A 17,134-nucleotide genomic window follows, 5' to 3' on the forward strand; every position below is an offset into this window, starting at 1 on the left:
AACGTATCATCTCTTCGAAACGCACCAGTTTTAATTCTTAGAATTCCCGCATCATAAAATGGACTAAGAGTTCGTAAGCGTGCGTCTTCTATATCCTGAAATGATTCCGATTGAATCAAGCGAATAACAACCTTTTCTGTAAAATCAATTTCATCAACAGTGAGTTCACCTGTCCTTTTTTTCTTATTTCTGCAATTAAAGAAAAATCGTTGAATCCAACCAACAACTCTGTTTTTCGATAGCTAGAAAATCGCCCACTCAAACTAAACCTTTCAGTAGACACTAGAGATGAAACCACTGCCTTTTTTTTTCTCGCTGGCTATTTCCGCTTCATCAGTTATAAATTCGGCACTCGGCCAATTTTCTTTCGATTTTAAAAGCCAGCTCGGACCCTCCCACCATTTTGACCGGGAGAGTTGGCGAACTGAACACCCTCTACTTGGAAGATCTGCAGGGTTAAGGTGACCAGGTATATGCCTCCAATCCTCCACACGTGTCAAAAGCCTTATTTCCTGTACTCTATTTTCTACAAATGTCCCCCATGGTTCTTCCCTTTTTATCCATGCAAGGACAGTAGTTGAATCTGTCCAGAAAAATGTACTTCTGACCTCAAAGTCTTTTAGAACGTCTGCAACAAGACGAGATGCAATAGTTGCTGCTAACAATTCTAATCTTACAATAGTCGTTTCCTTTTTACCACAAGGTGAAACTCTAGACCTAGCCTGAAGCAACTGGACTTTAACTGATTCAGGTTCTTCTACACGAATGAAAACTACTGCCGCATACGCTGCTTGACTGGCGTCACAAAAAACATGGATTGAACACTGTTTTGGCTGATATCGTATCCACCTTGGAATTTTAATGTTTTTCAAAAGAAAAATGTCTCAAAAATTCAAAAATTTACTTTTAATTTCAGTGTTAACTTCGTCCCATTTTACTTTTGTTTCCCATGTAAGCTGTAATAACATCTTAGGTCATATAAGGACTGGACATGTTATACCGATGGGCTATTGCCAAAATACTTTATGGGCTATTGCCAAAATACTTCTTTTCGTAACTTTCTCGAAACAAAGATTTTGTAAATTAGCAACATTTATTTGAAGAGTATCGCCTTGTCTTTCCCATAACAAACCTAATACATTCGCAATAGTTTCTGTTTCTAAACTACAGTCGGTATATTCCCAACCCCGCAATTCAAATTTTCGTTCTGCCATAACATCTGAAGATACTTTCATGAAGCGCTGTAATTCATCTTCATTTCCGACACTTGTTACACAGTTATCAACATAGAAACTATTCATTAATTTAACAATAATGTTGGAAGGATATTTTACATCTGCATCATTTTTCTCCAAAATTGAATTTAGGTGATATTGAATAACAGCTCCAAGTAAAAATGGACTCTGGTTACACCAAATACGACTCGACAATGACGAAAATGCTTCAAGCCATCTTCACCCTTTATCCAAAGAAATCGGAGGAAGTTTCTGTCACTAGAATTCAGGCCAATTTGTAGAAAGGCTTTACGAATATCAGAAATCACCCCTATTTTTTCTTGGCGAAATCTATTTAAGATTGTAGGAATAAATGCAATAAGGTTTAATCCCTTTTCAAGACAATCGTTAAGACTCGGAGAACCCTTTGCTTTAGACGAAGCGTCAAATACTGGCCGTAACTTCGTAGTACTATGTTCCTTAACAACATGTCTATGTGGCAAATAATGATGAGGGTAAATCCAATTCATTTACGGGTACTTCTTCTATTATGCCCTCTTTGAGCCATTCTTGGAATATATTTTCATACTCTTGGCGAAGATTATCCACTTCAAGTTGCCTAATCGTACCGTGCAACCTTTTAAGCGATAACTCAAGATTATCCGACAGGGGAGGGTGCCCTTCCAACCAAGGCAAAGACACTACAAAGCGGTTATCTTCTATTTTTACAGTATCAAGAAAATGTTGCCTGGTAGCCTCATACAATTCCAATTTAGTCTTTTGTTCGGATGGGTCCGTAATACCAAGCGTGTCGAGGGCCCATAAATCAGAAATACAAGCCTCTTTATTCAACATTGAAGTAACTAAGAATGTTGAACCTTCACTATTCAACTCCCCGGTTTTTCCCATAACCGTCCATCCTAACTCTGTCTCAATAGCTACAAGACCGTTTGAAATTTGTTTACGATTCCCCGTTAATAATCGTCCTGCAACATCGGCTCCTATTAAAATTTCTATAGGTCCTTCTAAACGATCTGTTAAACTTATTCCACAGTCAGCAAGCTCTTTAAGCCATATTCCTTGTCCAATAGAAGGTATATTATTACAAATAACAGGCTGACTCAACGTATCAAAATTACAACTGTACGAGCCAGACGTACTAGATAAATGAATTTTGTAAACTTTATGTTCACACAAACTGGTTGTCGTACCGCCAAATAATGCGTGGCTAAGGTATTCCTTTACCGTATACCTATAACCCATATCTTGAGCTGCGCTTTGCAGAATATATGACCTTTGAGAACCAGTATCAATTATAGCTCGAGCCGAACGAGATTTTTATCTCCTTTAATTATTACTCTTATTGTTTGCAGCAAAACTTTAGGAGACCTTGAAGAAATGTTGGCGAGTGTTTCAGCCTGATTTGGAGGCTGTTCCGTTGCCCTTGTCTCACTCATTTGTGAATGGCCCTTACATAGAAAAATATGATGCCTTTTGCCGCATGTAAAACAAACTGTTTTTAATTTACACCTCCTGACAGAATGTCCAGATTTCAGACACAGATAACAAGAGCGTGTCCTTTGGACCAAAACTTCTCTTTCCGACAACGATAAGTTACGCGCCTGAAAACATTCCGCAGAACCATGATTTATACTGGAACAAAACATGCAGCCTTTCCTAGCTTCATTAGAAGAAGTAAACAGTTCAGCTGCCGTAGGTTTTAAGTGAGGTTCTCTTATCTTTAAACCAGAATTTCTTTTCTTATTACCGTTAGCCAATCGATCGAAAACATTGAAAGATTTAGCTGCTAAAGAAATTCTTTCCTCACTTTCAACTTCACCGCGCAAGAAACATAAAAGGCGCTCAAGGTCAGATTCCCTTTCTCTTAACTCGGCGTTTTCGCTGGTTAAACTTTCTGATCCTTTACGCGAAAACCTAAGTCTCTCCCACGTTTTTAAGACTTCATTCGGGAATGCTGATTCTACTAGTGGATACAATACCGCGCAATATTTGCCTCTATTTATTCCCAATATCTCCAAGGCTCTTAGATTAGATTCGAGTTCATCGTATAGTTTCCGCAAAGAGTGTGTACCTTGTTTTCGAATAACAAGGGTTAACAAATCACGAATATAAATCTCCGTTAGTAATTCTTTGTTACCAAAACGCGTTTGCAATGCTTCGATTGCGCTCTTGTAACTCTCGCCAGTTGGCGGAAAGCTTTTAACTATTTCCTCTGCAGGAGAATTTTTCTCCATAGCCTGTGCGAAATAAGCAAATTTATCATTATTATCTAATGTAGGATCTTTATCAATCTTTTGGAATTGCCCCCAAAATCCTAGCCATTTCTTCACGTTGCCGTCAAAGATAGGCAATTTAATCTTCGGATAATGTAACATTTTATTCTGAATAAAGGACGGATCAATTAAAGTTACATTCGGGGTTCCAGAAGTAAGATCTTTTAGTTTACTTTCCATAAGTCTCCACCTATCAAAATATAATTCAGATTCATCCATTTCCTTAATAAGTAAAGTCTCATCTGTAATTTCTTTAAACATTAATTCTCGTATTTTCATTTCAGTATCAAACAAAACTTTAGCTTTCTCGGCAATAACTTTTATTTTAATTAATTTTTCTTCTTGATTAAATTTAGTTTCTTCATTGTCAAATTCATTACACGCTTTACTGAATAGTTTTCTATATTGAGTTCGTGCTACCTTTAAGGCTTCCATGATTCAAAAATAAAAAAGTCGCTTACCTTGCAGACAATGTCCTGTCGCTTGATGCCAAATGTTGATTTTCCCGCTAATATCCTATGTGATATATCTGACTTCGAATCTAAAATTTTCTGAAGAACACAAAAACCTTGTCTAAAACTTAAAGGTTTATTTAACTGGAACTTCAACACTGATGAAAACTTATCATAAACGAAAACTTAACATCTTGGGCGGAAAAACATTCAAAGTGCTTTAAAGTAACAGCTATGCCGGCACGGTGAAGAACACTTTCCTTTAAAAGACAGAATCCATCTAGCCCTTTCGGCATATATCTCCATTCGCTGGATTCAGACTTCCGCTCCTACGTGTTTTGGACTTAAACGGCCAGGCTGGAAATGGAATAGGACTGGATCAGGACCGGAACAGGACTGGAACAAGACGGGAACCGGAACAGGACTGGATCCGCAACAAGACGGGAACCGGAACAAGACGGGAACCGGAATCTCTCATCCCCTGGCTTCTCCCCCGGGCAGGTCTATTCTGGCTCGAACTATAATGAACTGCGGTGCCACTAAGGAAAGCACCTCCTTTTTATTGCCGGCGGTTGCCGTTACTACAGGCGATTATGCAAATATTTAACACAGTGGTTGAAACAAACTAATGAGTTCTTTTCATCAACGCCATCTAAATTTCCTCTGTTTAATCATAGACATTTTACAGCCTGTGGAAACGCAAGCACACACAGTAGTTCTGACAGCATCATCGAAAGTTATCATCGATAATAAGTTAGTGGAATCCTCAGCGTGCATTCTTTTGAATGGCTACACTGATCTGCATCTTTAATTTGCCTGTCAAAAAGTAAGAAAAGAGATTTTGAACCTTATTATTTTGATTCTCATGAGTAAGTAATACCTTCATACTAATGGTCGATGATGCTAATGGCTCTACTATTCCTTACTGGTGTTCTGAGTATCTGGAAAACGAATGAATCAACTAGATAGGGAGAGTTACATATTCATCGGATTAAAATCCAACTAAACATGTGTGGGATACGTTAGGATGCTGAATTTCATAATTGCAACTGTCACCAAATACCCTGTGTAAACTTCTGAACACAATTCAGTGTGACTAAATTTATTTATTTATATTGTTGTAGATTCGAAACTTGTATTTCACTCGAGATGTCTTATTCATACTTTCCACAAATCTAGACAACAAGTTTAATATTAAATGTTTGGTTTTTTGGTTTATGACTGAAATTTTATGATCGTACATTACAAAATAACTTTTAAAAATAGGTAATTATGCTTTGATGATATGTTAAACATATCGATATGAAATTTCCATTTTTTTTAAACTTCAAAATAAAGAGTAAAATTTAAATTTTTTATCTTTAAAATAAAAAGAGGGATTATGCTCCTCATTTTCTTTTGTGTTGTTGTTCCTTTCATTTCTTCACTAATATACGTATGTGATGGAAAGTTACTATATTCCTGTCGTAAATCATTTATCAATTAATATAGTACATTTATTAGGTTAGCTGTTTTTATTTCTGAGTGCTTCCGCATGCTAGACAAATTTAAGTACCTTTAGGTCTTTTATGATATTCTTTCTGACATTTCAACTATAAACAAAATGCCTTTTATAATGCATGTTCCTACTGACCGTTTATTGCATTCATCATTGCTTGGTTGATCTCATTCAAAAACATCTTTTGCCTTAAAAGCATTCCCGGGTATACGTCGCTGTGGGAGAAAAGAGAGTAACGAGAAAAATCTTTCTAAAACATCGTGATAGAAGATATCGTCGTCGAAATTAAAGTGGTTCAGAAACCTCGCAGTTTAAAACTATCATCGTCGAAATATCGTGGTAAAATATAAAGTACCTGCAAATCATCGCAGGACGATAATATTGCAGACATGCATTTTTCGAACTATAAAAACAGTAAACGCATGTTCGGATAATGATTTATGAACACAAGAAGGAATGAGGAATATTTCGACTTTTATATTTCATATTTTTTAATCAATTGATAAAATTTTGCTGAGAAACCAAGAAAGGAAACTTAAGCATTAAAAAACTGAATATGAGTGGAAAATTAATGGTACTTGCAGAAGTTAATAGAATTTTAATACACATAATTAACTAATAAAGGTCATTAATTAATTAATTGATCTCTTTTGTGAAGTTTGTTTGGTAATTGAAAAATATAGTATAAAAAAAGATTAGATAAGGTAGATATCCTCAGCATAGGATAGATAAGGAAGATAAGTAATTGCATAAAATTACCTCTATTAAAATTGTCTAATTAGTTACTTTGTAAAATTATTTTGTTTCACCTCTTTTAATCTGATATTCTTTTAGTGAAAATTAAATCTAGTTTTGTTTCTCAAAGTATCATTAACATTTTCATGCATAGTATGCAGTTAAATTTATCAGTTAAATCAAAAATATGAAATTCCTTTTTGCCCTCTCAAATCATTATGCGAATATGCATTTAAAAGTTTTACTGTTGAACATCAAAAACGAATTGTCTGCGATATCATCGTCATGCGATGATTTCTAGGTGCTTTCTTTTTGCCACGATATTTCTGACTAGGTAGTTTTTAAACTGCGGGATCTTTTTAACCGCTTGAAAACAAAGCGGGTAAAAACGATGTAGTATTAAAAACGACGATTTTTGTATACTAGGGTATTTTTCTCCAACAGTGTTTTGTACAACGACATTTTCGCCTTGCGTTATTTTCTCCGCGTCATTTTCGTCTGAGATGTTTTTCGGCGGACACTCATTTCCAGAGGTCAGCATGCTTTAACACTGCAGCTCGTATCTTCATCGCACAGTTCGTTCATATGACATTAGTGGTCAGTTATAAATAGGCTTCTCTTAGAATTATTATATTGAAATAAAGTGCTTGGAAAGTTCATTTTTAGAGGTAGTATTAAAGTACAGGTACACATGACTTGTTTTTGTATGGGAAAGTGAAGACATGTACGTACGTAGATATATATATATATTAATTCAAAAAGAAAATGTAAAGCTAACTGGTAATTAGACGTAAGACCTATCTGGTCTCAAAAACTTTTGCGCATAATGTTGCAAAAAGATTTGAAAGAATAGTAGTAGGTAGGAACATTGCAGCAACCTTGCTAAAAAGTTACCAGGAGCTGTAGCTCCACGAAATGTTGTAACACAGTACTACATAAATAATAAGAAATTTGTCTGGTAAAACTGGAAAAACTGTATACGCGCGATAAAACTGCCAAATTTTAGTGCTGGAAGACTTGCTAATGCACGAAAAAAATTAATGAATCTGACCGTTGTGAAATGTGAAAAGTTAGCTCACATGAAAAATAAATCGACAGAAAAAATATATATATATATATATAAAGAAGTTACAAAAAACATGGATTATAAATGTCAATGTATAAAATGCCTATACATATAAAATTAAAATTAAAAATTGCCAATATATAAAAAATGCCTATACATAAAAATTAAAATCAAAATTAAAAAATAGAATGAAGAGACAAAAAGCAATAATTAAATAGCAGAAAAATGGTAAATTAGCCCACTCGTACTCTCAGTTGGCTTTTCAAGGGAAAAAAACTGTTCTACGAAATAGGCTAAATACCATTACGCGTTTCGCCGAAACAAACCATTGAAGCTCTTGTTTAATGCGAAAAATTTTTTTTATAAAAGAACATTAGTATTTCCGAAAAAATGTTTCTGGAATAAATCCTTTTTTTTGTAGCTCTACTGCTCTGTTTTTTTTCCCCGACGCGTCCACTGAAAAACACATTAAGGTGTCAAAAGCTATTATTATTCCGAGCAATGTAAAATAAAAATCAAAATCAAAGTAGAAAAATAATAAAATAAAATAAATAGCGGTCTGCTATTAGTCAAAATACACATCAACGTACGGGCTGGTCCTTTAAACCTTAAATAATTTGTAACTTTTATTAGAAAAAAGGTGCTGTAAACAGATAAAAATGTAATCGACATTGTAAGTAAAAAAATGTATTCAATTTAGTAAGTAAAAACGTCGCAGGATCTTATTAGGACCAAAAACCTAGACAAAAGAAACGAAAAATCTGACCTGAGAGGTTCCGTCCTCAGCTTTCGAAAAATTTTTGGAAAAGGGCGCAAAATCCCTTCTTGTCTAAGCCAACCTTCCTTATCGTAAAATGATGTCATCGTGCGAAGCTATAAAAACTGAAGAGGCCAATGGGCTGAGAGAGTAAGTTGGCGGGAAGTCTTGTCCCCCTCTTTTTACAGAAGGAGGTGACAGATGAGAAAAGACACGGAAAGAACTCAAAATGGCGTCAGTCAAGTTGTACGAAGAACAAAACTGTTAAAAATAAGTGAAAATGGCTAATTCAGCTAAAATTACTTATTTTTTGCCTCAAAAGAAAGTGTAAATTGGAAAAAAATCATTTGTTAATAAAAGTCGTCATTCTTCAAGCTACAGGGCTGTCAAGCTACTATGAAAAATGAAAAGGCCCGATTTTGTTAATAAAAGCAGAGTCTGGCCTTCTAAGTAATTTAAAACTATTACATAATAGTATTAAAGTAAAGTGCCAAAAACTTTGGAGGAAAGAAAATGTTTGTAGAAGAATTAACTGTACATTTACATTTATACAATTTTTTACATTAGATAATCTGAATTAGCCATCCATCATCCGCCCTCCGGTAGGCTTTAAGCAGAAAATTTCATTATCCAAAACAAATTATCTAAAAATTGGTAAGGCTAATGCCAGCTTTTTTTAAAGTATTTTTTAATTATTTCCTGAGGAATTTGGTTATTTTTCAAAATTGTGACGATGTAAAGTATTTCTTCTTGTAAGTGTTCTGTAGTATTACAGATCCTTTTTATTCTTAGAAGCTGTGAAAAAATTGTGTTAATGATGATTCTTTTGGAAATATTAGAATTCCAGTTTGTTAACTTTAGTGTAGAAAAAGTGAATTCTCTCCTCTTGTCGTAGACTTTAATAAAATTGTAATCAATGATATTAAGGTCAAGGTACACTACATTATTTTGCACCGTATTTGTTTTATTTAGCTTTAAGCTAGTTGGGTAGATATTAGCTGCTTCTATTTTGTTATGGTTGTTAAAGGCTATGATATCATCAATGTAACGATAAATGTGTTGAAAAAATTTTTGTTCTGTTACGTCCAGAGATCGGACAAATGTCAACTCTCTCGTGAAAAGGAATAATTCGCAGACGGAGCTCGAAATATTTCCTCCCATTGGGATCCCTTGTATTTGTTTGAAGATGCAATTGTTAAAGAGAATATAATTATTGAAAAGCATGCTCGTAAGAAAAAGTTGCCATTTTTCGTTATCAATTATTGTAGAAATCTGAGGAATTATATCTGGTAGAGCAAGTAAGCTGGTATAAATTTCTTCAAGCGGTAAGGTAGTATAAAGGTTTTCGAAATCGTAGCATTGTATATGGTCGATTTTAATTGAATTAATTGTCTTAATTACGAGTTCGTTACTTGAAATCATCCAGTTGCAATGCAGATCTTGAAAATAATAGTTATTAATCAAGTCACGTATTAAACGAAGTTTTTTTGCAAAAAGATAATCTATTTCTTTAAGATAACTTTTTGTACTATTGGCAATGAACCTGAATTTAATAGGTGACTTATGAAATTTTGGAAGGGCATAGAGATTTGCAAATCTGTTATTATAGTTCCGTGGATGTATCTTAAGTCTTTTATGTAGTGCGTTAAATTTATTGATAAGAATTTTGCTGTTGGTGGTAATTTTTTGGTAAGTGCCATTACTATTTAGTTCTTTGTGCAGAAGGTTGAAATAAAACTTTTTTCAGAGAACACTAAAATTGTTGCTAGCTTTGTCAATTTTTGTAATGATAAAATTATCTTGTAGTTTGTTGATTAGATCAAAGAGTCGTTTCTTATTATGTAGAGAGTTGAAAGAAGGTGCCTTGAAGAGTGAATGTTGAAATTCTGTAATCAGTGCAGCTTTCCATTCAAGAAAAGTGGTAGTAGGTAAATTGGATTTATTATTAACTAACATGATAAATTTATCAAGATCTTGATTGAATTGTCTGAGGCAAAGATGTTGATGATTCTAAAAGTAGGACGAAATTTGGTGCCAAGTTGTAAAAGGTCTCGTAATTCTAAGTCTTCAATGATGTTAAGATCTCCTGCTATCACATGTTGGTGGAAAGGATCGACATATTTTTGGTAAAGAGCCTGTTGGCAATGACACATGCTATTTTCTTGAATCTCGTGGTGGTTGATAACTAGTTGACCTAAGTTCTTTTCAAATTTAAAGCAGGGCTTAATTTGGAGTTGTTGTTCAGGAAGCAAGTGTTGATATTTTTTAAAAATGTTAGGTATTTTTAGTTGATCGTAAGAAGGATGTTTGAATTGTACGTACAAAACAGTTTTTTGTGAAAAAATTGCTATTTTTTAGTTTAAAATTGCAAAGTCAATAATTAGGTCTTTTATGATTTGTAAACAGCTAAAATTTTCATTTACGACTTTAATTAGATTCCAAAAAGTAACATTCTTAAATGTATGTAGAAGTTTTATGGCATTCTTAGCAAATTCATTATGTTCAAGGAAGGAACGAAGATTTTTAATTATTAAATTCAGATCTTGTGTAGAAAAAAATTTTTTGTGTTTAGAATCACCTCCTCTGGTACCTCTGGTCGTTTATACTGCTAAAAAATCTGAATTGTCCATATATTGAGACTTCTGTCTGTCTGTTGGTGGTATGACTCAGATAAGCATTCAGTCCGTAAGGGTAAAGTGACATTTTTTTGAAGTATGTATATGGATTCCTTAAAAAGTCTAAGTTTAGTATTCGGTACAATATCAAGCAAATTAATTTCTATGTTATCAAAATTTTGCATATTATAATGCTCAAGAATAGCTGTATGCTGATTAATTTTTGTGAGATTATTTCTATTATTTTAAAATTTTTTAATATGAGGTCTATGGTTATTAATTCTGAGGTTGAGAGGGTTTTTTTGTCTGACCTATATATGTGAGAGAACATTCTTTACAGGTGATTTGGTAGATACAATTGAAAGTTTTTCATAGTGATTGTGTCTTATTAGTATTGGTGGGAAGTGGAGTAGCATTAGCCTTACAAGTTTTACAAAGCTTGTTGCTTCATTTAATTATCTCTATATGATTGATCTGAGCCTGTGAATGAAAGTAAAGAGGGAGCTAACCTGCTTTACAGTGTTTTTTGGAAGGAAGACTAACCTATCGTGAAAGTGGAACTGTAAACAGTATCCGGTAACTTAAAAGCTGAAGCTTGAAAAGTGAAATTGAAATACACCTAAACAATCAAACTTATTAAACTTTCAGCGCTCGAGGCTGCTAAAAAGAATATTAATTGAAAAAGAAAATGTAAAGCTAACTGGTAATTAGACGTAAGACCTATCTGGTCTCAAAAACTTTTGCGCATAATGCTGCAAAAAGATTTGAAAGAATAGTAGTAGGTAGAAACATTGTAGCAACTTTGCTAAAAAGTTACCAGGAGCTGTAGCTCCACGAAATGTTGTAACACAGTACTGCATAAATAATAAGAAATTTGTCTGGTAAAACTGAAAAAACTGTATGCGCGCGATAAAACTGCCAAATTTTAGTGCTGGAAAACTTGCTAATGCACGAAAAAGCTGAGGACAGAACCTCTCAGGTCAGTTTTTTCGTTTCTTTTGTCTAGGTTTTTGGTCCTAATAAGACCCTGCGACGTTTTTTACTTACTAAATTGAATAATTTTTTTTTACTTACAATGTTGATTACATTTTTATCTGTTTACAGCACCTTTCTTCTAATAAAAGTTACAAATTCTTTAAGGTTTAAAGGACCAGCCCGTACGTTGATGTGTATTTTGACTAATAGCAGACCGCTATTTATTTTATTTTTATTATTTTTCTATTTTGATTTTTATTTTACATTGCTCGGAATAATAATAGCTTTTGACACCTTAATGTGTTTTTAAGCGGACGCGTCGGGAAAAAGAAACAGAGCAGTGGAGCTACAAAAAAGGATTTATTCCAGAAACATTTTTTCGGAAATACTAATGTTCTTTTATAAAAAAAATTTTCGCATTAAACAAGAGCTTCAATGGTCTGTTTCGGCGAAACACGTAATGGTATTTAGCCTATTTCGTAGAACAGTTTTTTTCCCTTGAAAAGCCAACTGAGAGTACGGGTGGGCTAATTTACCATTTTTCCGCTATTTAATTATTGTTTTTTGTAGCTTGTTTTTGATGCTTTTTGTGTCTTCATTCTATTTTTTTAGTTTTGATTTGAATTTTTATGTATAGGCATTTTTTATATATTGGCAATTTTTAATTTTAATTTTATATGTATAGGCATTTTATATATTGACATTTATAATCCATGTTTTTTGTAACTTCCTTATATATATATATATATATATTTTCCGTCGATCTATTTTTCATGTGAGTTAACTTTTCACATTTCACAATGGTCAGATTCATTAATTTTTTTCGTGCATTAGCAAGTCTTCCAGCACTAAAATTTGGAAGTTTTATCGCGCGTATACAGTTTTTCCAGTTTTACGAGACAAATTTCTTATTATTTATGTAGTACTGTGTTACAACATTTCGTGGAGCTACAGCTCCTGGTAACTTTTTAGCAAGGTTGCTGCAATGTTCCTACCTACTATATATATATATATATATATATTACACACATACACACACACACACATATATATATATATATATATATTACACACACGCACACACACACATATATATATATATGTAAAATATAAAAAATATGATGGCTTTGCACTACGCTAACAAGCAACCTCTAATTAACTTTCCGCAGTTTCAGGATCTTGCCCCTAGACCAGTGCTTTCGAGAACATTCGAGCATATTGCGTAGCCGCTCCTATGAAGAATCCGTGCCATTTTGCGTCAGAGACTGCTTTCTCCTCCTGCTGCTAACAAACCTTTGCTGACGCTCTTCCGATCTGTCTCCCTTTGTTTGAATAGTATGACGCAGTAAATTTGAAGTTAATCTTATTTAGTAAATCACTATTGAATATGTATTGAATATGTAATTTTGGAGAATTTAATCTAAAAGTATAATGATTTGCCATTTTAATTGAATAAAGATATGGAGCTATAAATTTAAATCCTTCTGTGCCGTCATTGGATGCCGCCTTACACTCAGCCAAGCCACAACAGTGTCTGGTATTCTGATGTGACCAAATTGCCAAGCTTCACTCATGTGCTCGACTGCCGAAATATTACATATATACATGCACACATACAAAAAAGTGGGAAATAAATAAAAAAAAAACCATTTATTTCAATTTTCTACATTTAATTATTTTATATGTATATTTTAAAACAAAGCACATATTTTTTGTTATGTGTTTCAAATCCACATAACAATAATTTTAATGCAGTAATGTATGAATTTTAGTCGTATGCTATTACTTCCCGGATACAATGGATTGTTCAATGGCCTGGACAAGTTGTTCTTTGCGTGTCTCAAATTTATTGGACTGCTGAGGTTCATGAGGCTATAGCTGGTGGTCTGGAATCTGTGAAGAACTATTATAATACTCTGAATACTCAACTTGCCGGAATTGTTGATTTAGTGAGAGGAAAACTGAGTAAACAAGTTCGTGTGACACTTGGAGCCTTGGTTGTTATTGACGTCCATGCACGGGATGTAGTTGAAGAACTGATTAATAGTGGTATGCATTTAATCAGTATCTCATATGTATGTATCTAATGATCTAATATGTGTCAGTCAGTATTACTTTACTAAATGATCTAATGTAATAATAATTCAGGTGCAATGTATTCTACATATGCAATTTAGATTTTGCATTTAGTGTATGATGTGTAAATATTAATTAAACTTTTCTTGTCTTAGATGCTGTTACTTTCAGGCAACAGCATATAAGATTAGTTAGAGGTTCCAAATTTTGACATTTTCAGACTACCTATAGTGATATTTTTGGTTTGTTTGATTATGTCAAAACATGGTAGAGTTATCTGCCTAAGGGAAGGGATCTCTTCATGGAGGACTTTGTAGGGGAAATTAATCCTATCCTCGTTACACTTGGGAAAGACCACGAAAATGCCCAGCCAGCCAGCCCTTTCAATGTGATTTGAAACCGGGTCTAATTACACTTTTGCCTTCTATTAGATTTAAGTGGGTTTGGACTATTGTAACCATTACAACTAGCTCTTGGATTTTAATTATTAGGTGAAACTAATTTTCCTTACACGAGTTATCGTTATAGAAGTGATATTTCCATGTCCATGCAGACAAGAACACAATAAGATTTAACTTAAAAATCTTTAATTAGTCTTAACTTGAGAATAAACATAAAAATGCACATAACATTCCACTTGACTAAGCTAAAATTCACACTTAAGGTTTACTCTAAGAGGAACCAGAATTCTAATTTTTAACATGCTAAGCTTTCAACTGCTACAGTTTTAGGCAGGACTCCTCCGAAATCAACTACACTGATCAAGATTTAAATAACTTTCGCGGCTCCATCCTCCAACTTGCTTCGCCAGACCCAGGCTACGACTGAACGCTCTTCAGTTAATACGTACAAAACTTCAGACGAATTAAACAACTTCTCGGTTTCAGTTAATATACTTATACGCCTGCCTCTCTCTTAAAACTCAATATAACCGTCTAGAGGGATCGAGCTGTGTGACAGAAGTGATAAAAAAGATACAAATAAAAACAAGAAACTGATAGTTAAAAATAAACTATGTTGTCACAAGTGTGACAATTTTCAAGTCGAATACGTAAGTGTACATGCGTGTGTTTGCGGATGAGATATAAATACATGAGGGATTTTCGACGATTTGTATGCTCGTACTTCATGGCATTTACTGTGCTTCTCGCAAGAGTTGATAAATTTTATAAGGTATTACGTAAAATGAGTAACCGCGAACGTATGGGTGACGGAATGAGATGGATAATTGTTGGTAGATTGAAAGCAGCCAATCACAAGCGCAGGTGGATACAGATATCAATATCTGCAATTTGTGGTACGAATGTGGTCTGCAATTTGTGCAAACAATATCAGAAAATTTGACCCATATCGAAAAGACCTGGACAAGGTCGACAAACATCCACAACGACGAACGAAGATCATTATTTGACACAACTACAAGACTGCTACAGCTTCACAGCTCTCACGTGACCTGTATGCTGCGACTGGAACCCGAGTTTCAGGGTTTACAATTGCCCGAAGGCTTGATGAGGTAGGGCCAGAAGAACCTACCTCCTTAAGCCTTCGGGCACTGCAGCACATAAGAGAGCTTGTTTTCTGCGGTGCAGACAATATGCATCATGGGCCAGACTTCATTGAATCACCGTTCGTTTTTCAGATGACTCGAGTTTCAGCCTAGACACTGATTCTCAGCTTACCTGTATCTGGAGAAAGCCTGGAACACGATACCATCACTCCCTCATCCAAGAAAAGGATCGTTACGGTGTTGGAGATGTAATGGTTAGGTCAGGCATTATATTGGAGGGCCTCACACCCCTACGTATGCTTTATAAAGACTTCCTGACTACTATGAGGTATCCAGAGGAAATTTTGGAACCCTATGTTCGACCTTTTAGGGCCACAGTTGAACCTGGGTTCCTGTTAAAGGACGACGACGCTTATCTACATAGAAGCTCAGCTTGTTATCGATTACCTGAAAAATAAGGATATTCGCCGCATGTATTGGCCAGCCAGATCTTCTGACCTTAACACAATAGAGAACTTCTAAGACGCTCTTGGTAGAGCATTTTCATCACTCCATTCCCCTCCGAGGACCATCCCAGTGTTGAACACTGCCTTTCTGCAGGAGTGGGATTGACTGCCACAGAGACTCCTTAACTGCCTCTTGTCCTCTATGCCTGTACGCTGCACGACCTGTCTGGCTGTGAGAGGTGACAATAACCCACATTAGGCTCCTTTACATTTCGGTATCACAACATGGATTTTGGACATCCCTGCATTATGAGCTTTACTGATAATTACGCGTATATAAAATTACTTTTGAATGGTACATTTCTTTCTATGTGATAAATGTACATTCATACCAAATTAGTTTAAAATCTGTCCATTAGTTTTTCAGTAATTTGACATAATGTACAAATTTTCTTTTGCACAAGAGGGCATTTTTCAGTAACTCTACCGCTCGGTCGCTGCTGAGCCCACCCTATAGTGCACTCAATAGGGATGAAATGAAAGTAGAGTTATTTTGAAAAGATGAAAAAATTCTAAAGTGCTTGGTACAGATGAGCCTGTTTATAAGATAGTACCGCTACCTATTTATGTCACTGATTCTCTTGACCTGTCTGCATATATTAAAATGAAAGACATATGTAAAATATACTGTTCCTGCCCTAAAAATAACAAATAATTATTACAATTTAAGCAATTTTAATCTGATTGAATAGAGGGAGCTTGTGAGATAGGTCATGGCAGGTCGGATCTAAAGACGAAGTTCATATTCACGCATCTGACAGTTTCAAGAATGGACTACAATTGGAAAAATTCCGGCAAAATGCTAAACTTAAACAAGAGTGTGGCTGTAAACAGCCTCTAGAGAAACATGATCAACATTAGCGAGCAATAGTATTTTACATCATACGAACATAACTACATATCATAAGAACCATCTTACGTAAGTCAATGATTATTACCATGATAAGTAAGTTCAGAATAATTATGGTACATGAGACCATGATATGTCCATGATACATAAGTGCATGGTAATCATAATACATAAACCATAAGTTCTGCAGTAGGCTAATACATCTCAGAGCTCTATATAAGGCTGTCCATTTTATTAACCTTCCCCTCTATTTATTGAGGCATATTGTATCGCACAATAATTGATACTTTGAGTTTGCTTTTAATTTTGCCATTTCAAATGGGCTTTTCTGATCATAACTAACATTTTTGCATAAAAGACTGAAAAATTTCCCTTCATTATACACTGACTACCAATAAGTATTTGGACACCTATGCAAATGACGATATCTGCGGTCTTAAGGTACGTCACGGACTCCGCCGGTATATATCGTGTAGGAAACAGCATCGGCTTTAGTCGCATGCAAGATGCCTCGCAGTTTGGAGCTCTCTGATTTCGAGAAAGGTATAATTATCGGGTATCACAAATGTGGCCGATCCTTAAGGAACAT

The 17,134-nt window shown here is 34.7% G+C and overlaps 1 protein-coding gene across 1 annotated transcript in view; it reads left to right on the plus strand.

Annotated features, from left to right (window-relative positions):
* Nucleotides 1–17,134, plus strand: part of LOC118183862 (dynein axonemal heavy chain 7-like) — a 368,025-nt gene that overhangs the window by 75,066 nt on the left and 275,825 nt on the right. Inside the window, exon 24 of the mRNA XM_085812440.1 lies at nucleotides 13,379–13,655. Coding sequence (XP_085668566.1) covers nucleotides 13,379–13,655 — 277 coding nt within the window. The remainder of the gene's footprint in view (nucleotides 1–13,378; nucleotides 13,656–17,134) is intronic.

Source organism: Stegodyphus dumicola, chromosome 3 (genome assembly GCF_044657685.1).
Source record: "Stegodyphus dumicola isolate Sdum_Otavi_A_Nest chromosome 3, ASM4465768v1".
Lineage (NCBI taxonomy): Eukaryota > Metazoa > Arthropoda > Arachnida > Araneae > Eresidae > Stegodyphus > Stegodyphus dumicola.